The 25,697-nt window shown below is 35.4% G+C and overlaps 1 protein-coding gene across 3 annotated transcripts in view; it reads left to right on the forward strand.

Moving 5' to 3' along the window:
• CNTLN (centlein) overlaps positions 1-25,697 on the forward strand; it is a 315,203-nt gene that overhangs the window by 172,162 nt on the left and 117,344 nt on the right. For all 3 annotated transcript variants that reach the window (XR_006295095.1, XM_043566783.1, XM_043566781.1), the window contains exons 12-13: positions 434-553; positions 16,900-17,000. Coding sequence is in view for 2 of the 3 variants with exons in the window: in XM_043566783.1 (XP_043422718.1) it covers positions 434-553; positions 16,900-17,000 (221 nt within the window). In the remaining variant the exon portion in view is untranslated. The remainder of the gene's footprint in view (positions 1-433; positions 554-16,899; positions 17,001-25,697) is intronic.

Genomic DNA, 25,697 nt, shown 5'->3' on the forward strand with positions numbered 1-25,697 from the left:
TAGAAGCGTGAAAACTACTTTCTGACATATTTACTGATGATAGCTTGTTTTAAGAGAAAGTGCATATACGGCATTCAGATTGGTTGGCAACAAATTCTAGATGAGTTGATTGCTTATAATCCTTTTTTAGAAAGTGGCCATCCTGCAATATATGTTTTATTATTACTAGAATGAATAGAGAGAAATAGACCTAAGACTGTCATATTTCTGCTTAAAAGTTTGCTTTCTGTAGTAGCAGGTTAGTCTTTTGGAAATTTTCACACAGGATTTTAATTTCTACATACTTAGGTTTGAGGAAATTCATTCCATAAATAGTGAGCCTGAATTTAGAAATTTGGTCAATATATGTTTTTAAATTTTAGGGAATGTATAAATAAATTTACATTGCATTTTGAACATATTAAGGAAGAAAACAACTTCATTTTAAAAATAGGACTCCTATCAGAAAAATAAAGAGAGCAGATCCCCAACAACTTCGCCAAGAAGATTCTGATGCTGTGTGGAATGAACTGGCCTATTTCAAAAGGGAGAACCAGGAGCTAATGATTCAAAAGTGAGTTTCTTTTTTAACAACATGGACTTAGATAAACATTTGGGAGAAATTTTTTGTGGCTTAAAGGTCGTGAGAGAAATACCTTATAAAATTTGAAAATGAAATAATCTGGTTTTTGTTAATAAAAATAAAGAAAAAAAAGGGATAGCTTTTTAAATATATATATATGTATAATGCAATAACAAGTTGCACATTTGCTAGCTCTAGCCGAAACTGTATAATATGATCTAGGGATTGTGTTAATTAATGTGGCTCTCATCTGTTGGAGGTGTCGCTCTTCATTAGCTTGTATTTTAGACACTGCCGTGCTTCATTTTTGGAATGAGGTGGAGAGGGGATAACCTAGCCAGCCATCCTTGTTTGATCTCCTAGATACATACGCAATGCAGAATGCCTGAGCTCTCTTGGTTCCCTGCCCTGTCCTGCTAATCCCAGCTGAGCTCATTATGGTGTAGCCTTGCTGCTACTCTTGGAGCCAGAGCTGTCCAAGCTAATTACTGGTAGCAGCAGAACTGCCTGTTAAGGGTCTGGTATGGATCTGCTAACATGGTCCTTGGTAGTGACCTGCAAAAGACACGAGGGAATTGCTTTCTTTCTTGCTGTGCACTGCCTGTCCTTTGGGCTTAATGCTGATCCCTCCACATAGGTCTTTTAGCTGCCCTAAGTATAAAACTTGATGAAGGATACTCACATTTTAGAAAACATACAGTTTTCTTGCTTGATCTTATAATTCACAGGCTATTATATTCAGCTTGGCAAAGACAGAACACTTTTTATTTTGAAATTTAAAGGACTTAAACCAACATAATTAGCTTCTTCTGCTACTTAACTATTTTTTCATTTAGAGCTAATTTTTGACATCAAGAGCATGCAGTTTTTTTGAAAGCCTGATGTCTTTTAGATTACTAGAATTTAGCATCATATGGCATAATGCAATTAAATATCATTGAATTTTTTTAGCTGAAAATCAGACTCATACAGTATATATTATATGATAACACATGTAACTTTAGATTACACCTTTTCCATATGATGATAAACTTTTAAGGAAATGATATGTCAGACTAAAATGTGTACTTCCAATGACCTCTTATAGTACACTACACTCTGTTAGTGCTAAAGTCTTATGCTGATAAGAAAGTTTCTTATCTTGAAAATTATTTATAGATTTATCCAGAAATAGTCCCTGACAATTTTTAATAGCTTTAATGAAATATAATTCACAAGCCATGTGATTCTCCGTAGAGAGTGAATAATTCCATGGCTTTTGGTGCATTCAAAGAGTTATACATCCACCATTGCAATAAATTTTACAACATTCTCATTTATCCCCTCCCCCACACTGCACACCACTTAGCCGTCACTTCCCCAATTCCTCTACCACCACCACACCTTTTAGGTAACCAGTAATCTACTTTCTGTGTCTATAGGTTTACCTACGTGGGGCATTGAGAACCTCATTAGATGATGTTATAGTTTTTGCTTCAGCTATCAAACACAATTTTAAAACTTCAAAAGAAGGACGTTTTTAGCTTTTCCACTGTCATTTTTTCATTGCTGACCTTCCAGGTTCTCTTCTTTTATCATTTTATTTCTGTTTGAAGAGTTTCCCTTTAGATTTTCATTTAGGGTAAGTTGGCTAGCAACAAATTCTCTAATATTTCCTTTATTTAAAATGTCTTCATGTCAGCTTCATTCCAGAAGGATATTTTCACTGATTAGAGAATTCTAGTTTAGCATTTTTTTTCTTTAGGACTTGAAAAATTTGGCACTTCCATGTTTTCTGATGAAAAATACACTGTTGTTTTAATTATTCCTCTAAAGGGAGTGCATCATTCTCTAACTACTTCCAATCATTTTCATTTGTCTTTACTTTTCAGAAGTTTAATTATGACCTGTCTTGGCATGGATTTCTTTTGGTTTATCCTGTTTGGGATTTTCTAAGCTTCTTGAAACTCTAGGTTTGTGCTCTTTGTCAAATTGGGAAATTTCCCTATTTATTTCTTTAAATACTTTTTTCAGGCCCACATTCTTTTTCCTCTCCTTTCGGAACTCTATTTTCATGAATGTTAGATTTTTTAGTATTAACCTACAGGTCCCTGAATCTTTGTTCATTTTATTTTTAAGCCTATTTTATCAGTGTCATTAAAGCTGGGTAATTTCTATTGTTCTGTCTTCAAGTTCACTGATTTTTTTCCTCTTTCATCTGCTGTTGAACCCATGCATTGAGTTTTTTATAACTTTCAGTTTTAAAATTTCCATTTGATTCTTACTTATATAACTGATATATTTGCTGAGGCTTCCTATTTTATTTGTCTCAAGATCATTCATAATTGTTTATTGGAGCATTTTAATCATGGCTACTTTAAAATCTTTGTCAAGGAACACCTGGCTGGCTCAGTTGGTAGAGCATGTGACTCTTGTTCTCAGGGTCATGAGTTCAAGCCCCACATTGGGCGTAGAGATTACTTTAAAAAAAATCCTTGCCAAGTAGTTCTAACATGTGCATTATTATCTTGGTGGTGGTATTTCTTAATTACAATTTCTCCTTCAAGTTGAGATTTCTTTGTTCTTGGTATGATGAGTGATTTTCACTTGTCTCCATTGGGAGTGTTTTATGTTTGAGACTTTAGATCTTATTTAAATCTTTTATTTTAATAGATCTCTGATGATATTGTGTCTAAGGGAGAGGGTCCTATCAATACTGGGAGAAGTGATGGCGGTCTTAGCTCCTAACTTGACCCCTGCTGACACTGCATTAAAGGATGTGTGAAGGGGTGCCTCATTGTACTTGATGAGGGTAGAACTTCAGGCTTCTGGTTTGACCTTCCTTTATTGACAGAAATAGCAAGGATTTTTTTTTTTAATTCCTTTTTCCAGTGGTATATGGCGGGAATAGAGTGGTTATTGTCAGTATGATTTCTGTCCTACTTGTTGGCCCACTTCTCAGTTCCTTGGCTAGGGAGGGCAGAATTTGTTTGAGACTGTTTTTTATTTGTGTCCATTAGCATTTTGAGGTTGTGGATTTCTCTAGTACCTACTTTGAGATATTTGGGAGGAAAGAAGAAAGCCAGAGAATTTATCACTGTGGGTTGTTCTTCCACTCCTATGGTCCCTTTCGTGTCCTTCTTCTTTTCCCTGCCTTTCAGAGTTTTCTAATATTTGTTTTGTGTTATCACATTCAGGGTTTTTATATTTAACTAGTGGGATGAATAGGGATAGACATGTCTACTCCTTTTTGTCAGGGACTAGAAGTATTAGCTTATTTTTCTGTGGACCAGGCAGTATTATTTTTGTGTCATACATTTGGCATCTAGTTTAATACTTAGCCCTGACTATTTAAGACTAGAACATATAAAAGAAGATGTCCTACTAAAACTACTTCCAACCGAATTTGAATAGTACTTCCAAATTCAATCTTAAAAGTTGAGTTAACTTTTGAAGATCCTAATAAAAAATTGTGTGGCAGCTCTAAGTCAGTTTATAAAATACGTTAAAGGAAATGATGCTACCACTGACCCATACTATAGTGTTTCTACCATTGAATATAGTCAGAAGTATGTTGCTGCTGTAGTATAAGAATGTGAGGACTTGAGAAATTTGCATGGGATATAGTTCCTATATTCATAAAATATATGTACTTATTAGATCATAATGATGTTATTATAAAAGACCAAGAACTTCACGATCTATGAGCTAATAAATTGGCTTGTTCCCTCAGTATTTATCTAACAAATATTCATATATTTTCATTTATTCACTATTTAAACAATATAATTCAGAGCTACACATAAGCTGTGGATTGAATATACAGTGGTGTATTGAAGAATAATAATTGCAAACTCTTAATGAGATTTATTTTAGGGCCATCTGCCATGTGCCAGTGAGGTGAAACCATTCTTTGGGATGCGAGGTAGTGAGAGGCAAGGAAAGCTTGCAGAAATGCCAGGCTTACTCAGCTTTTCCACTTAGTTGAGGATGTTGCCTTACTATAACTGAGTTAGATTTATGAACCAACAAAGTCATATTAACATTCTCCTAAATGAAGAAGCTAACATTTTCCTAAAGACAAAAATATTTGTGTACTTTATTTCTGAGTAGTGATATAAAACTATAAAAAGAGGTGCAGTTGCCACAGGATATTTAGCTTTTCTTATATTGCAAATTCAACATGTCCTTGAAGTCAAGGGAAGGTATACTGACATTCACTGGATGTTTATCTGCATCTTTGGCTAAATAAATCAGGAACTTGCAGTGGGTGGGTAATTTTGGTCTTTTTGTACTAATCCATAGCCTATATAAAAATGCTACATCTGAGTACTCTGCTAGGTCCAGGTAAACACAGAAAAATAATATGCCACCCTTTTTTTTTATCAGGACCTCATACAGCTTAACAGCAAAAACAAGCAAAAGGGCGATAAGAGCTATAAGGGAATAGTAGTGGCATAAAGTAGGGAAAATAGCATTATGATTTGTCCGTTTGTCCAAACCAGAAACCTAGGGGGTTATAACTGATTTATCCCTCTATCTGACCTCCTTCTAATAGTCTTAATGATTCCATATCACAAATATCTCTAAAATATATCTGTTTTTCCACTCTTACTATCAATGCCCTTGTCCAAAAACTACCATCATATCTTTCCTGCTCATGTAGAATAAACTTGTAAATATCTCCCTACATCCACTGTTATACCCTTGAATCCATTTTCCCCCTAATGCTGCAGGGTGATCTTTTAAAAATACATATAAGAACATAACTTTCCCTTGTTTAAAACCCTTTAGCATCTTTCCATTGCTCTTAAAATAAAAACTAAATTCTTCATATAGCACACTTGAACATCTTTACCCCCTTCTTGTCATTTCTGTTTCACTTTTTTGTTTCTTACCTGAAAATCAGTATGAGAATGTAAAATATTTGCAAAGAATTACTGATGCTTTTCCTATTTGATGCTGAGAATCTTGGCTGGTGAATTTGTCAGTGAAGGTGGGTAGAGTTGGGGCCAGTAGTAAAGGGGTTTAGAATTCATAATTTAAAAATTCAGTTTTACTTTATAGAAGCAGGGAATTCTACCCCATATATCATAACTAAAGTCTTCTTCAATTCAATTATCTTTTGATCATTTTTCCTTAATGATAAAAAGTAGATAAGCTATAGATCAATGGAATACCATCTCCTTTCGGTTTAAACATTAAATGTATGCTGGCCATGATGTCAAAGAATATTTTATAAAATTCAATAGTAATAATTTTTAAGGAGCTAAAATCAAAATATTATGGTAGGAAAAGTTCAGTTATTTTTTTTTCCTTTAGCAAAGCAAGACTCCCTGTTTTCTTTCAGTGCAAATATTATTTTTCCATATATAGAAATGAGGATTAGGAACTGAATTTCTCTAACATGAGTTGGAAATAAAATTCTCAAAAAAATGTCTGCTAAATCATGACATATTTTGCAAACACATGTATTTTTGGATAACTGTTAGCACTGTAAGAATTACACATTAGTTTTATTTTAAAGCATACAACTTAGTGACATTTAGTGTATTTATAATGTTGTATAGACATGATCTTTATCTAATCCAAAGCATTTTAATCACCCTCAGAAGAGACCCCATATCCATTTAGCAGTCACTCCCAATCTGCCCATTTCTGCCTTCCTTCAGTTCCTGGCAACCACTAATCTGCTTTCTATCCCTGTAGATTTACCTATTCTGAATATTTTATATAAATGGAATCATATAATATCTGACCTTTTGCATATGGCTTCTTTCGCCTAGTATAAGGTTTTCAAGAATCATCCACATTGTAGTATGTCTCAATACATCATTCCTTTTTACAGCTGAATAATATCCCACTGTATACAATAAATATATATTTATTCATTCATCTCTTTTTAATTTTTTTTGTTAATGTTTATTTATTTTTGAGAGAGAAAGAGAGTACGAACAGGGGAGGGGCAAAAGAGAGGAAGATGCAGAATCTGAAGCAGGCTCTCGGCTCTGAGCTCTCAGCACAGAACTCAACATGGGGCTCGAACCCATGGACTGTGAGATCATGACCTGAGCCAAAGTGGGACGCTCAACTGACTGAGCCATCCACGTTCCCCTTATTCATTCATCTCTTGTTGGCTAATTGGGTTGCTTCTACTTTTTTGCTATTATGAATAGTGCTACTATGAACATTTATGTACAACTATTGGTTTGAATACTTATTTCCAGTTCTTTGGGATATAAACCTGTGAGCAGAATTGCTAGGTCATATAGTAAGTATATGTCTAACTTTTTGAGGAACTGCCTGACTGTGTTCGTAGTGGCTACATCATTCTGTATTTTCACCAGCAATCTACAAAGATTCCATTTGCCCTCCATTCTAGTTAACACTTAGTCTTTCTTTGCACATCTTTGCATGTATTTTTTTGCCGTTTGTGTTGCTTTGGATAAATATCTATATAAGCCTTTTGCCATTAAAAAAAAATGGGTTCTCTTTTTGTTTTTGAGTTACAAGAGCTCTTTGCATGTTGTGGTTACTAGACACTTACAAATATTTTCTCCCATTCTGTAGGTTGTCTTTTTACTTTCATAATAGTTTCCTTTGATATACAAAGGTTTTTAATTCCTTGAAGCTTGATTATTATTATTATTACTATTATTTGCTTTTGCTTTTGGTGTCATACCCATATACATATCTAGCTATCACCAAATCCAAGGTCATAAAGATTTACCTCCATGTTTTCTACTATGTGTTTATAGTTTTAACTCATACTTAGATCTTTGGTCCATATTACAGCTTTGACAAACAGGCTATATGATCACATGTAAAAGTTATAATGTGATGAATTAATAAGATAAGAATTTAAATGTATCAGTTCTTGAGAAATCAATTCAACATCAAACAGTACAGGCTATCATAAGCCAAGTGCAAATGAGAATATGAGTTCTGGTGTTTTAGTATAATCAAGGCTTGTACAAGTTATCAGTGTCTGTTGGAAGGCAACAGATTTCAAGGCTATGTGGAAACAAGTTTTGAATCTCACTTACTTTGAGACTGAGAATTGGAGACAAGAAATTCAGCCACTGATGTTGGATACATAAGGAAGGAAACTCATTTACATATTAAGTCTTCATAAGTAAGAGTGAGAAGTTTCAGAACAAGATCAGCATGCAACCTAATTCATTGCTGTTAGAGCACCGAAGCCTAGGGTCCCTCATCGACCCCGTCTCTAGTATGTTACTAGTACATGATGCAACTTGAGGCCTATAGATAGGCTTTAAAAACACTCATGATTCTGTTAAAGTACTGGGGTCTGGAAGCAAGTAAACTATTATAGCTAAGTAAATAAAATGTGGAAAAATAAAGGACTTTTAAACTATGGAGTTTTATAATATTAGTTACATAGTACTGAATCTGTGACCTTTTGTATTGTGGTGCTTTCAGTCATTAATTCAATAAATTTGCTGGGCACTGGAAGTAAAATATTGAGCAGAACACGAACATTCTGGCCTCACAGGCCTTCGGTTTATTGGATAACATAAATAATAATCAATAAACACACAAATATATCATTACAAATTTCATTGATATGAAGATAAAGCTTTGCTGTGCCTTTCCGTGTTTGCATCTTCCCTGATTCTTTCCATTTTTCCCCTTTGTCTTTAGCCAGATGGATCTGGCTAAAATATACAGTAAAACCTTGGATTGCGAGTAACTTGTTCTGTGAGTGTTCCATAAGATCAGCAAACATTTCTAATAAATTTTAACTTGATAAATGACTGATGTCTTGTAATACGAGTAATACGTGACACCAAATGTCACATAATCACAACTGAGACAATAGTTCCTCTCTCTCGCTCTCTCTGCGGCATTGGGGGTGATTGTCTCCCATGCTCTGATGCTCAATCTCAGGCCACGGTGTTTGGCAGAAATCAGTGGTTTTTCAAGTGTCCACAACTGGTGCTAGTGTATTTTTTGTCACTTCAAAGCACCTATGGACAGTCTTTGCTTTTCCATACAAAAGTAAGCTTAGGAATGCTTTGCTTCATTCTAGGTCAGGCTGCCTGCAGACATAGACCCATTCCTCTGCTGCCTTATTGCCAATTACATTAAATATAGTATATGACAAGAGTTTATTAATACTGTACTGTAGTCAACATCCATGCGAACATACACAATGGCTCCCATGTAGAAAAAGGTTGAAAAGAAAGGCGGTAAGAAGAAGGAGATGATTATGATGGAAGTTAAGAAGGAAATCATTGAGAAGTACTATCGAGGTATGCAAGTGGCTGAAATTGCAAGGTTTTATAAGTCTATGTCTGCATCTTGTCTGCAGAGGAGGAAGAGAAAAAGGTGGAAGGATCCATTCACTTCAAATGAGATTAAGATGATGTGTAAAACGTGGGAAACAGTGCAAAATTTTGTAAAAAAGCACCACCCAAATAAGTCTGTAGCAGTGCAAGCGATGAATCTGTTTAATGATAATACAATGTTACATTTCCGTGAAATCCTCAAAAGGAGTCAAAAGTAAGTGTCATTGGATAGGTTCCTTGTTAAAGTTGCACGAAAAGAGAAAGATTCCATTGAGTCAATAGATAGCAGTGATTCCATCAGTGATAGTGAAAGTTGTCCTACACAATAACCCTCCTCTCTCTTGTCTCCCCCACACTAACCATGAAGGTTTTCAAAGGTAAGTGCAGGTTAATTTGTTTATTTTTCTTTATATTTTGTATTTTCTTTATTATTTTGTATGATAAGACAGTATTGTAATCATTTTTATATGAATATTTTTGGGTTGTAGAACGAATCTTCTGAGTTTCCATTATTTCTTATGGGTAAATTTGCTTTGATATACAAGTGCTTTGGATTACAAGCATGTTTCCGGAACGAATTATGCTCGCAAACCCAGGTTTTACTGTACTTTTGTTTGCGGTGTTACCAACCTAAATTGGGGGATATATATTTTTTATTGTGGCAAAATTTACATCACATGAAACTTACCATTATAACCATTTTTAGGTGTACAGTTAAGTCCCATTAAATATGCTCACATTGTTGTCCTGCCACCACCACCATCCATGTTTAGGACTTTTCATTTTCTCAAAATGAAACTGTACCCATTAAATAATAGCTCCCCATTCCCCCTTCTCTCAGCTCTTATCTTTTTCTCCTTTTGTCTCTATGAATTTGCCTATTCTAGGTATCCTATAGAAAATGGAATCATATGTTTTTCTTTTTGTGTCTGGTTTATTTCATTTGTCATAATGTCTTCCAAGTATTTCCATGTTGTAGTATGTGTCACAATTTCTTTCCTTTTTAAGGCTGAATAATACTATGGTATGTATATACCATATTGTGTTCATCCATTCATCCACTGATAGATATTTGTGTTTTTTACATCTTTCAGCAATTATATTTTTCTTGTATTGTCATTGTATTTTACTGTACAATTAGCAAGAATGTTAGTTAAGAGAAAATATTTTGTGTCCATTGGCAGATATTCACTGATGTAAGTGGCAAGTATATTTTGGAGTTTTATTTTCTTACTCTTGAGATTAACTTTTAATATTGATACCTTAAACTATTTTCATATATTTGAGGCTGTATACACATGGTATTTGTTCTTTGAGGTCATCTGTTTCAATCCATTCTGGCTGCTATTACAAAATAATGCAGACTGTATAGCTTATAAGCAACAGAGATTTATTTCTCATAGTTCTAGAGGCTGGAAGTCTGGATCAGGGTGCCAGCATGGTCTGGCAAGGGCCTTCTTTCATGTTGCAGATATCTTGTCTTATCCTTATATGACTGAAGAGGTGAGGGAGCTCTCTGGGGGTTCTTTTTTAGAGGCACTAATCCCATTCATGAGGGTTTCACATGACCTAAGAACATCCCAAAGTTCTGACCTCCTAAACACCATCATCTTTGGAGGTTAGAATTTCAACATGAATTTTAGAGGAACACAAACATTCAGGTCATAGTATGATACATATAGTATTTTTAATTTGATTGTTACCTTAATTTTCATACATTTTAGGCACAATATATATAATGTTTTTAAAATTACCTAAAGAATTAATAGTATTTACTAAAAGATCACATAGTGTATCTTAAGTGTTTAGTGAATAATCATTTGATTTTTCTGAAAAAAAAAAATAAAATTACTCTCTTTAAATGTATTTTGTCATACTAACAGTTTATGTTCTTTAAACAACAAAACTGGAAGTATCACAATTCCAGACTTCCAGTTATATTAGAAAGCTATAGCAATCTAAACAGTATGGTAGAGGCATAAAAATAGACACATAGATTGGTGCATCTGGCTGGCTCAGTCAGTAGATCATGTGACTCTTAATCTTGAGTCCTAAGGTTTGAGCCTCACATTGGATGTAGAGATTACTTAAAAAGAAAAAAAAGAGGAGCACTTGGGCGGCTCAATTGGTTAAGCATCTGACTTCGAATCAGTTCATGATCTCATGATGCGTGAAGTTCAAGCCCCACATGGGGCTCTCTGCTGTTGGCATGAAGCCTACTTCAGATCTTCTGTCCCCTTCTCTCTCTCTGCCCTTCCCCCACTCATTATCTCTCTCTCTCTCTTAATAAATAAGTAATCTTTTTTTTTAAATTTTTTTTAACGTTTATTTATTTTTGAGACAGAGAGAAACAGAGCATGAACGGGGGAGGGTCAGAGAGAGGGAGACACAGAATCCGAAACAGGCTCCAGGCTCTGAGCTGTCAGCACAGAGCCCGACGCGGGGCTCGAACTCACGGACCGCGAGATCGTGACCTGGCTGAAGTCGGACACTTAACCGACTGAGCCACCCAGGTGCCCCAATAAATAAGTAATCTTAAAAAATACCTACTAAGAAAGAAAAATGCAGACATAATAGAATAGAAATAGATAGAATAGAAAACCCAGAAATAAACCCAAAGTTATATGGTCAATTAGTCTTTGACAAAGGAGGAATGAATATACAATGGGCAAAAGACAGTCTCTTCAACAAATGGTGTAGAGAAAACAGGGCAGCAACATGCAAAAGAATAAAACTGGGCCAATTTCTTACGCCAAACACAAAAATAAACTCAAAATGGACTAAAAACCTAAATGTGAGACCTGAAACTATAAAAATCATCGAAAAGAGCACTGGCAGTAATTACTGTGACATCAGCCAATAGCAACATTTTTCTAGGTACGTCTCTTGAGGCAAGAGAAACAAAAGTGAAAGTAAACTATTGGGACTACATAAAAATAAAAATCTTCTGCACAGCAAAGGAAACAAACAAAACTAAAAGGCAACCTACAGAATGGAAGAAGATATTTGCAAATGACCTATCTGATAAAGGGTTAGTATCTAAAATATATAAAGAGTTGATACAACTCACCCAAAAAATAACCCAATTAAAAAATGGGCCGAAGATATGAACAGGCATTTCTCCAAAGAAGACATACAGATGGCCAGTGGACATATGAAAAGATGCTGAACATCACTCATCATCAAGGAAACGCAAAACAAAACTACAATAAGATACCTTTCAGAATGCCTAAAGTCAAAAACCCAAGAAACAACAGGTGTTGGGGAGGATGTGGAGAAAAAGTAACCCTCATGCACTGTTGATAGGAATGCAAACTGGTGCAACCAGTGTGGAAAACAGTATGGAAAGTCTTCAAAAAGTTAAAAATAGAATTACCATATGATTCAGTAATTACTACTAGGTATTTACCCAAAACATACAAAAACACTAATTCAAAGTGATACATGCACCTCTGTGTTTATTATAGCATTATTTACAGTAACCAAGATATGGAAGCGTGTCCACTGATAGATGAATGGGCAAAGAGGATTGGTGTGTGTATATTTATACGTACATACACACACACAATGGAATATTATTCAGCTGTAAAAAAAAGAATGAAGGTGCGCGTGGGTGACAAAGTCAGTTTAGCGTCCGACTCTTGATCTCAACTCAGGTCATGATCTCACAGTTCATGAGTTTGAGTCCCACATCCAGTTCTGCACTGATGGTGTGGAGCCTGCTTGGGATTCTGTCTCTCCTTCTCTCTGCCCCTCCACTGCTTGTTCTTTCTCTCTCCCTCTCAAATAAATAAATAAACTTAAAAAATTAAAAAAAAAAAAACTAATGAGGGGGCCTGGGTGGTTCAGTTGGTTAAGTGTTTGACTTCAGCTCAGGTCGTGATCCCATGGTTTGTGGGTTCAAGCCTCTCATCGGGCTCTCCACTGACAGTATGGAGCCTGCTTGGGATTCATTCTCTCTCTCTCTCTCTCTCTCTCTCTCTCTCTCCCTCCCTCCCTCCCTCCCTCCCTCCCTCCCTCCCTCTCTCTCCCTCTCTCTCTGTGCCCTTCCCAGCACCCCTCTCTCTCTCCCTCTCTCTGTCTCAAAATAAATAAATAAAAGTTAAAAATAAAAGTTAAAAAACCTTGCCATTTGCAACGACATGGATAGAGCTAGAGAGTATAATGCTAAGCGAAATAAGTCAGTTAGAGAAAGACAAATACCATATAATTTCACTCATGTGGAATTTAAGAAACAAATCAAATAAGCAAAGGGAAAAAAAAAGAGAGACAGAACAAGAAAACTTAACTATAGAGAACAAACTGATGGTTACCAGAAGAGAGATGGGTCATGGGATGGGTGAAATAGGGGATGGGGATTAAAGAGTACACTTGATCCTGATGAGCACTGAATAATGTATAGAATTGCAGAATCAGTATATTGTACACCTGAAACTAATATAACACTGTATGTTAACTACACTGGAATTACAATATAAAAATCTAAAAACCAACCAACCAAACAAACAAAATCCTTTCTTTAGGGGCAAATAGTTTCATCAAGTATGTTGAGTTTCAACATCTGAATTAAATGGTAATGACCATATATAGGTACCAATTTTTTAAAATTTATTTATTTTGAATAGAGCAGGCATGCAAGCAGGGAGAGGCAGAGAGAGAATCCAAAGCAGGTTCTGTGCTATCAGTGCAGAGCCCAACATGGGGCTTGATTCCACAAACCATGAGATCATGACCTGAGCCCAAACCAAGAGTCAGGCACTTAACCAACTGATCCACTCAGGCACCCATATAAATATCATTTTTTATTTTGAATGATACAGATAACTAATACAAAGTGTTTACCCCTTCTTAAAACTATCTCAGGCTTTTGAATGGTTTTCATTGTAGATCAGTTGCTTTTTAGTATTTAAAAGAAATAAATAGTATTGGAGTACCTGGGTGGCTCAGTCGGTTGAGCATCCAACATTGGCTCAGGTTATGATCTTGTGCTTTGTGGGTCACAAAGCCCTGTTTTGGGCTCTATGCTGACAGTGCTGACCCTGGAGCCTGCTTTGGATTCTGTGTCTCTCTGCCCCTGCCCCACTGGCACTTGCTCGCTCTCTCTCTCTCTCTCTCTCTCTCTCAAAGATAAATAGAAAGGAAGGAAGGGAAAGGAAAGGAAAGGAAGGAAGGAAGGAAGGAAGGAAGGAAAGAAAGAAGAAAGAAAGAAAGAATCATAAGTTTCATATACAGATTTCCTCCAGTTACATGGGGTACAGTAATTACTGTGTGGATGAGTGTATGTGTGTGTGCCCCTCCCATCAATCTGTAACCTACCTGAGAAGCTACAAATGTAATCCTAGGATCGTAATTTTTAAAGTTCTTATATTAAAAAATATGTAAGTATACCCATCAAACTGTAAACAATTTTTTAATAAATAATCTTAGTGAGGAAAAGCAGGGACTATTTTTTTAATAGTTATATAAAGTATAAATGTAAAATGTATTTTTAATATATAGATATTATATTTATATTTTTAATGTTATATTTTAAATCTTTTAATAAAATAAAATATAAATTATAATAAATTATAAATATATTGTTGAATATATAACATTTTAGAGCTGCTGTGTCTTCCTAGTAAGTCATTTCTTTGATCATTATGTAATAACAATCTTTATCTTTAATATTACTTTTTTTTCTTAGCCTGTATTTTATTTTTTATGCTCCTTTTAAAAATCCTTTTCTTGGGGCGCCTGGGTGATGCAGTCAGCTGAGCATCCAACTCTTGATTTTGGCTCAGGTCATGATCCCCTGGTTTGTGAGATTGAGCCCTGCCTTGGGCTCTGCACTGATAGCATGGAGCCTGTTTGGGATTCTCTCTCTGTTCCTCCTCTGCTTGTGCTCTCTCAAAATAAATAAACATTTTTTAGTCCTTTTCTTCCCTTAGATTTGAGTACATGTTGTTCATTTCTTTTTTGACTTCTTCTGACGTATACATTTTATGTTTTCCATTCTTTAAATGCTTTTTCTTGAAATTATATATCTCTTAAAAAAATTGGTTTTTATTTTTAAATTTTTATTTATTTATTTTTTTATTTGAGGGAGGGAGGGGGAGAGAGAGAGAGAGAGAGAGCTAGCTAGCTGCATGCACAAACAGAGAAGGGCCAGAGGAAAAGAAAATCCCAAGCAGGCTCCACACTCAACTTGGAGCCTGACCTGGGGGTCGATCCCACAACCCTGAGATCATGACCTGAGCTGAAATTAAGAGTTGGACGCTCAACCAACTGATCCACCCAGGTGCCCTGAAATTATACACTGTTTATTTGACAAACTAAAGTTCATTAGTACTTATATCCTCACCAACAGTACAGGGTTCTTAGAATACTTTAACACTGACCCTTCTCTTGATCTTATATCATTTTATTTTTCAGATTTTAGTTCTACCATATTCTATTTCTACCTTCACTTAGCTATTGTTATGATGGCTTCACCTGATAAATATTTACTTCCATGTACACATTTACAAATGTTTTTAATCATCACTGCCTATTTTGTTTCATATGTTGACTTTGAAGGGTCTTGTTCCACCTAAATGAAATAGTTCTTTCATCTAGGATCTATGAGTAGTAAGCCTTTGAACGTTGAAAATATTACTTATTTTTCTTCTGCTTTTTTTGTTTGTTTCTGTGAGAAGTCTGTTGTCACTCCAAAGTTCTTTAGTTGTTAATTAACATTTCTTCTCAATATGGTTGATTTTAAGATTGTCTTTTTCTTTGGTATCCTACAGTGTTCCTGTGTTTCTAACCATGACTATAGTTTTATTTATTGTTTGAAATTTGTGATACTCTCTTAATCTACTAATTCACATTTTTCATCAGCTCTCAATTTTCAGCCATTGTATTTTGAATATTAATTTCACTCTTTCTCAATTCTCTCCTTGAAAATTTCTATTAGATGCTTTTTGGGCTTCTTATTCAAACACACTTTATATATTGTTACTGTTTTCCTCCTTTTTGTTTCTTTGTGTTGTCTATAATTTTACCAGCTTTCATTAGCTTTGTGTGCTATTGAACACATTCATTAGTTTGTAATGAGTTATGTTTTTTAAAATAAACGTTTGTCACCTCTTTTTCCTTTTTATCAACATTTTCAAAACTCTAATTTTATAAAAACTCATTTTAAATTGTTCTGTTGTTTCATTTTCTTTATTGTGCATTCTCCTTTATTGGGTGGGGTGATATGTAGACTGTCAGTCATGTCATGACCTGAGCCGATATCAAGAGAAGAGTTGGACATTTAACCAACTGAGCCACCCAGGCACCCCTAGGCTTACCTGTTTTAGTGGAACAAAATAAGCTCAGCTATTCATGTTTCACTCAGAAAATTTTTGTTTGCAAGCTTACTACAGTTAGCCCAGTTTTCTCTCTCAGCATGAAGGACCTTGGGCATAAACTTCCATCCCCATTCAGGTCTGAAGGTCTGAGGTCTCCATGGGTGGTATTTGATCCAGTCTCTCACCATGGTAGCTCAATTCCATTTTACTAGTAAGAGTTCTTTGTCTTTTCTTGGCATCTAGAAATGTACTAACTTTGCTTTCAGTGTATGTATTAATATTTGTATTATGATTTGCATAGTATATCTGTTTGTTAAAAAGTGTTTGGTACAAAGTGTATTACCTGGCTGGCTCACTAAGTAGAGCATGCACCTCTTGATCTTGGGGTTGTAAGTTTGAGCTCCACATTGGGTGTAGATATTACTTAAAAATAAAATCTTAGAAAAAAAAATGATTGGGTAACTCATTTTTTAAAAATACAGCCTATGTTTTTAAGTATTTAGCATGTTTATTTAGATAAATTTAAAAATCACTTACTTAAAACATTTTTTCCAGATTCTCATTAAAATTCAATTTTAATTGTTAGGGTTTATTAATAATGATATATTTTTCTTTTTTTACTATTGCCATTTCATATTTTGTTAAATATCTTTACTACCTTTATCTGTTTGCTACACTATTCAGTAACTTACATGTTTCAAATAATCATTTATTTTGTTAATTTTCATAGGATGAATCTTCAAGAAGAATTGGATAAACTTAAAGTACGTATATCTATTGATAAGGCAACAATACGAGAATTGAACACATGTATGGCAGAGAAAAGAGAAGGTACATTTTTTTCTAAGACTAAATATTTAATGCAGGCATTTTTAAATTATCCAGTACTTGATGTTTTATTTTCAATTTCTTGTAAGAATCTTATCCTTGTTCCCCCTCTTTCTACTGCTTTACTTTCTGATATGTTTAACATTTTTACCTTTCACAAGAAAATCAAATAGAGCACCTAAAAGTCAGCTTTATAATTCATTAAAAATTCTAAAGAAATACTTGATAAGGAGAAGAGATGTTCATTCTTTGGTTCGTCAGTAAAGTTTTACTATTTATGTTTGTTCAAAGTTTTATAGATTATATAGAGTTATTATCCTCAATAATTCATTTATATTTTTGTTTGACATTACATTTTTCTGGAACTCATTTAGTGCTCCTCTATTGTCCTGGAATCAAAATAATAGAGTTAAAAAGAAACTTGGAGGTCTGCAGATCTGCCACCTGATTGACCACTAGCCTAAAACTGTTTAGTAAGAGCAAATGTATCTGTTCCAGTTGAAGTATTGTTCCTTTGTTAAAATCAAGATAACTATATTTACTATATGACTTCAGCCCATACTGTGGTATCTCATTAAAAAAAAGTAAATAAGATTGATATGAAGGATTTCTCCTTGTTTAACTTAACTACAGCTTTGTTGTTACTGCTATACTTTTTAGGTGTTGACAATTTATAATCAAGAATTAATTTAATAATTTATACTTAACAAGTTTTCATATACCACTCATCTTTCTATTGTCCCAATTACTATTGTTGTTCCAGTTGCTCTTAGGTCACTGGTGCCTTGTCAAAGACAGCATTTGAGATGTCTGTTTTACACCACTGAAACACTGGTTTTCCTTTGTTTTACCTTCATACTGTGCTTGCCTGTATTTTCTTTGTTTCTTCCACTGGGATTTCCTTCCACTTATTCCTTACCTTTTGGGGTTCTCTAAGATTTTATCCTCAGTTTACTTTTTAAAAATAACTTTATTGGGTTGCCTGGGTGGCTCAGTTGGTTAAGCATCCAACTTCGGCTCAGGTCATGATCTCACAGTTTGTGAATTCAAGCCCCTCATCAGGCTCTCTGCTGTCAACATGGAGCCTGCTTCGGATTCTCTGTCCCCCTCTCTCTGCCGTTCCCCTGTTCGTTCTCTCTCTCTCTCTCTCTCTCTCTCTCTCTCTCTCCTTCTGTCTCAAAATAAGTAAATAAAATTTTAAAAAGTAATAACTTTATTGTTTCTGGAAAAAGTATGCATACTTATAAATATTCAAGCAATAAGAAAGAAAAAAAGACAAAACATCTTTTTTTTTTTCAACGTTTATTTATTTTTGGGACAGAGAGAGACAGAGCATGAACGGGGGAGGGGCAGAGAGAGAGGGAGACACAGAATCGGAAGCAGGCTCCAGGCTCTGAGCCATCAGCCCAGAGCCCGACGCGGGGCTCGAACTCACGGACCGCGAGATCATGACCTGGCTGAAGTCGGACACTTAACCGACTGCGCCACCCAGGCGCCCCAAGAAGACAAAACATCTTAATTCCATCACTTAAAAATCAAAATTTCAATCTTAAATAATTATCAAATCAAATATGTCTTAATACTTATATATAAAGAAGACAGATAAATTGTGCAAACAGAAAAACATAATATATGCTATTTTTTAAAAAGATAATTACATAGGGGCATCTGGGTGGCTCAATTGGCTGAGTGTCTGACTTTAGCTCAGGTCGTGATCTCACTGTTTGTGGGTTCAAGCCCTACATCAGGCTCTGTGCTGACAGCTAGGAGCCTGGAGCCTGCTTCAGATTCTGTGTCTCTCTCTCTCTCTCTGCTCCTTCCCTGCTTATGTTCTGTCTCTCTTTCTCAAAGATAAATAATAAACATTTTTTTTTAAAAAGATAATTACATATTACTTTATTTGGAACAATCCAAATAAAAAGAAACATATAATCATAAAAGAACTGTTCAACTTTAGGTAAATGTTTCATTACGTCAATAGATGTTAATTTCTAAAACTTCCCTCTAAGATTAAAAAGAAAGATCCTAAAAATATTGAAGATGAATTACTTTGTATTTTTTAAAGTATGTATTTCAATTTCAGGACATATTAAAAATTAATATCTTGTCATGCAAAATGAAAACAAGTTATTTTTAAAATACATTTTGGGACGCCTGGGTGGCGCAGTCGGTTAAGCGTCCGACTTCAGCCAGGTCACGATCTCACGGTCCGTGAGTTCGAGCCCCGTGTCGGGCTCTGGGCTGATGGCTCAGAGCCTGGAGCCTGTTTCCGATTCTGTGTCTCCCTCTCTCTCTCTGCCCCTCCCCCATTCATGCTCTGTCTCTCTCTGTCCCCAAAATAAATAAACATTGAGAAAAAAATTTAAAAAAAAAATAATAAAATAATAAAAAATAAAAAATAAAATACATTTTATTTTTCTCATGGTTCATGAGTTCAAGCCCCACATCAGGCGCTGCCCTGTTGGTGCTTGGATCCTATATCCTCCTGTCTCTCTGCCCTTTCCCTACTCAATGCTTGTTCTCTCTCTCTCAAAAATAAACATTTTAAAAAATGGAAATAAAAACAAAAAATTTTATTTTATTTCCCCCACAGCTTGAATCTTGTTCATTAAATACTTTTAATTTTATCAAAGTCTATAATTTAACATATTGCAACAATAATTTCCCCAGGTTTAAAGTCTTATTTTTATATGCAATGTGCTCAGTACTCATCACAGTTTTAAAACCATCATCTTTCTATTCACGAATTCTTTATTATGATTTATTTTTTTGGTTTGCCAGATATAACTGAAACTTCAAGAAGGGATCAAAGTAGCTATATTTGTAAGAGCTTAGATGTTTGAAAATATGTTTCAACAGTTTTTACAGTCAATGGATAAATTGGCTGGGTATAATTGTATCATGTCACACTTTTTTCCCCTCAGAACTTTCTAGATATTATTCATTTTTAGAATGAAAGCTTGTTGTGGAGATATATTATGGAGAGGTGTCAGGTTTGCCCTTCCTCCAGTTCCTCACTCCTTTCTTTGGATATGACTTCCTTTTGCTTTGTGAATGCCTGAATTTATTTTTTTCAACCTGATGTTCCAAAACTTAAATAGAAGATATCTTGATATACTTTGTTCTAAATCATATTTTTGGATTATCCATGCAATTTATTATTTGTCAATTAAGATCTTCCTGCATTACAAGGAAATGTGTTTTTGCATATTGCTTCTTTAATACTGCAGTTCAAGGATGTCAGTAATCTTTGTATTTGCTTACTTTTTCTCTTACTTTTCCTCTCCCTCTCCCCATATATATGGAGAGAGAGAGAGTTTATATATTATATGTATATTCTTTCCTTTGTTCTTTCTAGTATTTATATTAAATCTACAACTCTTCAAATTCCCACTAATTTTGGATGTCTTATTATTTCTTTTCTGAGCTCGTATTTTATTAAATTCAGGTTTTGACAAGTTCTTTTCTTTCTTTAATTGTGTTTTTTTCCAGACTGGATCTTAAATCTGTATTTTGTTAAATGTCCATTTCACTCCACCTGCTGGAGAGTGTTTCCTGTCCTGCAAGGGGTGATCTCAGAGATTTTAAATATCTGGCTTTAGCTGTCACCAGTCTGGTGGTTCTTATCTTTACTAAGAACTATTTCTGCTGCTCTTCATTCCCTTCCTGGGAATCCTGTAGATCCAGACTTACAGTTGATATTATTTTCTGTTTTCCTAAAGGACTCCCTTTAATATTTCCTATAGTGCACATCTGCTGGTGATGACTTCTTTCAGCTTTTGATACCTGAAAAAGCAACCTTTATTTTGTCTTTATTTTTGAAAGATCTTTTCACTAAGTATAGAATTCTGCATTGGCAGGGTTTTTTTTTTTTTCTTTTGATACTAAAAAACAAATTTACTCTATTATCTTCTGGCTTAAAGTGTTTTCAGTGAGAATTCACCTGTCATTCTTACCTTTTTTAAAACAATACATAACATGTCTTTTTTTTTTTTTTTTTTTTCTACTCTCTCCTATTGGGAGAATGAACTATTCTTGGGCCTGTGTGACTTTTGGAGATTATTTCCTTTAATCCTTTTAGGTGGTTCCTTCTTTGGGCTGTTTACACACACGCCTGTGCTGATCTGTACTTAGCTGAAGACTTGAGGGGGACCCCCTGTAGACCTTCGGAGCTCTCCCTGTGTCCGAGCAGATTTCTGTTCCTTGGCACTGTATCCTGCAAAGTCCAGCTTCCTTGGTCTGCCTGGACTCTGGGATCTGTCACTTCAATTTAGGAAGAATACCAGACCCATTTAGTGCCCCATTTCTGTGCTGTAGCCTGGAAGTGCTCTAGGCAATAAGTGGGAAAAAGGATTGGATTCACTTCATTTGTTTGCCCTTAGATCTGACTACTTTGCAGTGTCTTAAACACCCAATGTCTGAGAACCATTTTTTTCATCTCTTATTCTCTAGTTTTAGTTGTTCCACATGGACAGGTAAATCTAGTGTCTCTGGTACTTACTTTTATTGTCATTGAACATGTTTCCCTGGATTAAAATCTCAAATCTATAGGGATAGTAACCTTTCTCCATGTACCAGGTGTATTTTCTTATTTCCTGCTACCTGTTTTCCCCTGCCTATTTTTATAAAGATTTCAGAAGTTTTGCATGTTTTTTTAAATACTCATTACCTTTCCTCTCAAATCAGTTCTGTCTCCTCTAACTTCCCACACGAGCACCTTAAGCCCCTATCACACTAAATTTCTCTTTACTGAAAATTACAATTCATAGTGTAATGAATCTGCTACAATCCCACAATATCTCTGTTAGAAGCTGGAGAGATCTGGGCTGCCAGGTGTCTATGTAGCTGATTTAAGATAATAAGCCAAATGAAAGTAACAGTCAAGCCTTTAATCACTTACTATATAAGCAAGAGGCTAAAGTGGAGAAAGCATCAACTCTCTCTGTTCCATCTTCCCCCTGGAACTGCCTGCTAGTTGAGGATCAGATGGATCAGTACAGACAGAGAGGTTGTTTTACAGCCAAAGGAGCTCTGAGCAAAAGTCTCCTGCATTTTTATTGACCTGAGTCTTGGGGGAGAAAGGAAGGGAGGGCTGGGAGAAGAAAAGTATTGGGTATTGAGTCAGATGCAAGAAAAATGTCTTTAAGGTTACCCCCCACCCCAGCAACCAAATAAGGACATCTCAACAGAGGCACTTGAGGAAGGCCTCAGCCAAAGGGCTGCCAGTCAGGAGGTGTTCACCTGGAGGCCTAGTGGAGGTACGCAAGGCAGGAACAGAGACATGCATAAAAATGTGGTTGGCAGGGGGAACCTGAGTCCTTGACTATAAACTCCCTTCTGGTTGGGGGTGGGGGTAGCTTTCCCTCATAGGGCCTGCCAGGTAAAGCATATAATACCTATGTTCAGGCCTGAGAAATCACCTATAGAATTAGGCTTGGAGCAGGAATCCTCAATCTTTACAAATTCAAGAATATGTTCATAAAACCACTGTTTATGGTATTTTTCATTGAAAGCTGAAGAGCTGTTTATTAATAAAAGGATGAAACAAACAAATGTGAAAGCTCAGAAACTATAGCAAGTCTGTGTACACACACACACACACACACAATTTTTTGTTGTTGTTATATGGGTCTGTGGATTGGCTGAAACAATCTGGTCCAGCTCATCTGGTCCAGCTCTTTTTTAGGCTACAAGTGGAGTTTATTTCTGCTTCACGTGTCTGTTTCTTGGCCACAAAAGGACAAGTATAAACATGCAGAGCCTTTTAAGCCTTGATTTAGAACTGGCACGTTGTGACTTTTATCCACATTCTTTGGCTAAAATAAGTCATTTTATTAAATACAGCTACCAACAATTCATATGTCTTCTCTGTATGAGTTTCTGTGGAGGATTGGGGAGCACTTTTAGACTTTTTAGTCCCTTACCCATAAACTTCCTAGAAGTCCTTTGTCCAGCTGAAAGGATCTACTAAGCATCCCATTATTACTTTCAGAGATTGTCAGTAACAGGCATGACAGTCAAACCCAGAGGCCATGTCTCAATATCAACATCTTAGATTTGGCCTTTATCCTGACAATGTGTCAGTGGCTGCTCCTTTGATATGGTGAGAAACACCTTCATTTCCAATCCTGAAAGTAATGGAAAGTATGCACTTCTATATGCCTGTGGCTGCTTCCTTTCTGAACTCAGTTCTTTTCTTAAAACCTAGTCAAGTGCAGCCAGTAACGACCAACTCATGCTGTCAGCATTCTACCCTGGATATTCCTCACTTACTGTTACAAATTTATTAGCTACATTTTTTGTCTTCTGTGTTTTGTCAAATGGCATTTTGCCAAATGTTGGCCACTGCATAACACGAGCACCATTTTCTCAGCCTTCTGAAACATATTCTTTGGCACCCATTACCCATCCCCAAATCAATGCCACATAATTTAGATTTTTATTATAGCAGCATTCACTTATAGTTATCAATTTCTGTACCTGACAGCTTTTGCTACGGCATAAATGACCACAAAATTTCAATGACTTGCAACAGTACACAGGATTTTTCTTGTTTATGGTTTCTGCAGCTCAGCTGGGCAGATGTGCTTCAGGCTGCAGTTCTGTTGTTTGTCTGAAGCATACTGAGTTCACATGATTCCACATGTCTCAGTCTTGGGCCCAGGCTGAGCAGGGCAGGGACTCTCTGGCATGTTCTTTTCAAAGCAGATACTGGAAGCTTCCAAGGGGAGAGGAGAAATACCTAAGTTCTAGGCTTATAACAGGCACATTCTTATTTATTCCCACATTCCTTTAGGCAAAGTAATTCATATGGCCAACCTCAACATCAGTGGAGTAGAGATCTGTACTCCACCCATGAAGGTAGAGGATGATGGAGTAAGCATTTGCTGACTAATAATCTACTATAGTGTGATATGAAAGTATTAACCAAAAGCATTTGCTGTTTTTCAAGTACCTACTGCTCAAAAGAATCACTATAATGAAGTGGCATATTTTAAGTCATATTCTGCAATCCTTCATAATGATAATAAGTTTTAAAAATAATTTGATAAAATAGCTAAAAGAATCTACAAAGAGAAAACATTGCAGAAGAATTTAATTTGTTCATGTAATCTAAGAGAATTAAGAGAAGAGAAAAACATGGAAGATAGGATAAGTTTAAACAATTATGAATAAACAGTATTAAACATTAAAAAGTGGAGAGGGAAGAAACTCCTGGGAAAGAATATAAATCAGAATGAATTTTATAAACTAAAACATTAAAGATAAATCTCCAGCAAGGTGAAACATGCTCATACATCTACCATAGGACAAAAATAGAAGTGCATATTTCTAACTAGGTCCTCTTGGTTCATTTCTCAAATCCTGAGATCCTCGAAGGGGAGGAGAATCAAGGGGCAAAGGGGGCTCCTTGTTCTTCCCCATCACCTGGGCTTAGCTATTTGAATACTCTTTATAAATCCTGTGAAGGTGAGAAACTAAAGTTTTTGACAGAAAACCACACGTGAGCATGGTCAACCAGTCCACCAGTGGACTTTGCGCACACACGGGAGCACAAAGCAGCAATCCAATTCATTTTTAAATCAGTCTTCAGCATTTATTTTATTGGAATTATTTAGCTATTTTTAGCATTCTATGCTCTTTGAGCATAGAACTATTTTCTTCTTATTTTTAAGAGTAAATATTTCACTTAGAACTATAGCAGATATTTAAATGACTTGAACAGCTGAATTGTATTTGCATATTATTTCTATATTGCTGAAAGAGTGTTGTAAATGAATTCAGCACCATGGTGTTAGGGGACCAGAAAGAGAAACTTGGGAACCAACAGATTATTATCAAGGTAAAGGTACATATTCCCCAGGTGGCAAATTCTACCTATTCTAGCTTTTATTATCCTTAGGATAGTGTTCTATTTATTTCATGAGTACAGAAGTTTTAATTGGATATGTCATGTTTCAAAGACAAAAGAAATGCCTAATTCACTCTAACAAACTTGTTAGTCACTGTTTATACCAAGAGGATTTCTACTCTACGGAGAATAATATTGTTTTCTTTTTCCTTTGTTGATAAATCAAAGTTTTACACTGACCTACAGCAGCCAAGCATACTTTAAAGCAAAATCACCTCAGTCTAACACGGATATGCATCCTTTTAGCTTTGTGTATTCTTTTTGCCCTTCTATTAATTCTTTAAGAAATGTTGTATCCTAAAAATAATTCAATTATAAAATATTAAATTTGTCACAATAATTTATCTGATTAGAAAACATTTGTTATAAGTTTTAGTGTATTTAAATTTTAATAGTGTTAACTGAAATTTTATGATTATTTTTTTCCTTTAATTTTGATATCTTGCTTGTACATTTTTGCTTGGTTGAAAGGTTGTGGTAGTTAAGTGCATCGTCAGTATATAGGAATCATTTATAGAAACAATTTCACCTGTTATCTGGGTTTCTGTGTGTTATACAGTGACAGTTTTCCTGGAAATGAGATTTTTATGGTTTACTCTGCCTACTGTGTGATCTTTTACCTGAAGAAAAGGGGGTGGTAGGGGCTGTTACAGTTTCAGTCCACCCTAATTCGGGTACTGTTTGCTTTGTTCAGCAATCACTCTGATCCTCCTGGCAGGGAACAAGATCCAGAGAACAAAACTAGTAGTGACTGTGTAGATAAGAAGGCAGTGAATTCTGCTTTTAAG

Source organism: Prionailurus bengalensis, chromosome D4, assembly GCF_016509475.1.
Source record: "Prionailurus bengalensis isolate Pbe53 chromosome D4, Fcat_Pben_1.1_paternal_pri, whole genome shotgun sequence".
Taxonomy (NCBI): Eukaryota; Metazoa; Chordata; class Mammalia; order Carnivora; family Felidae; genus Prionailurus; species Prionailurus bengalensis.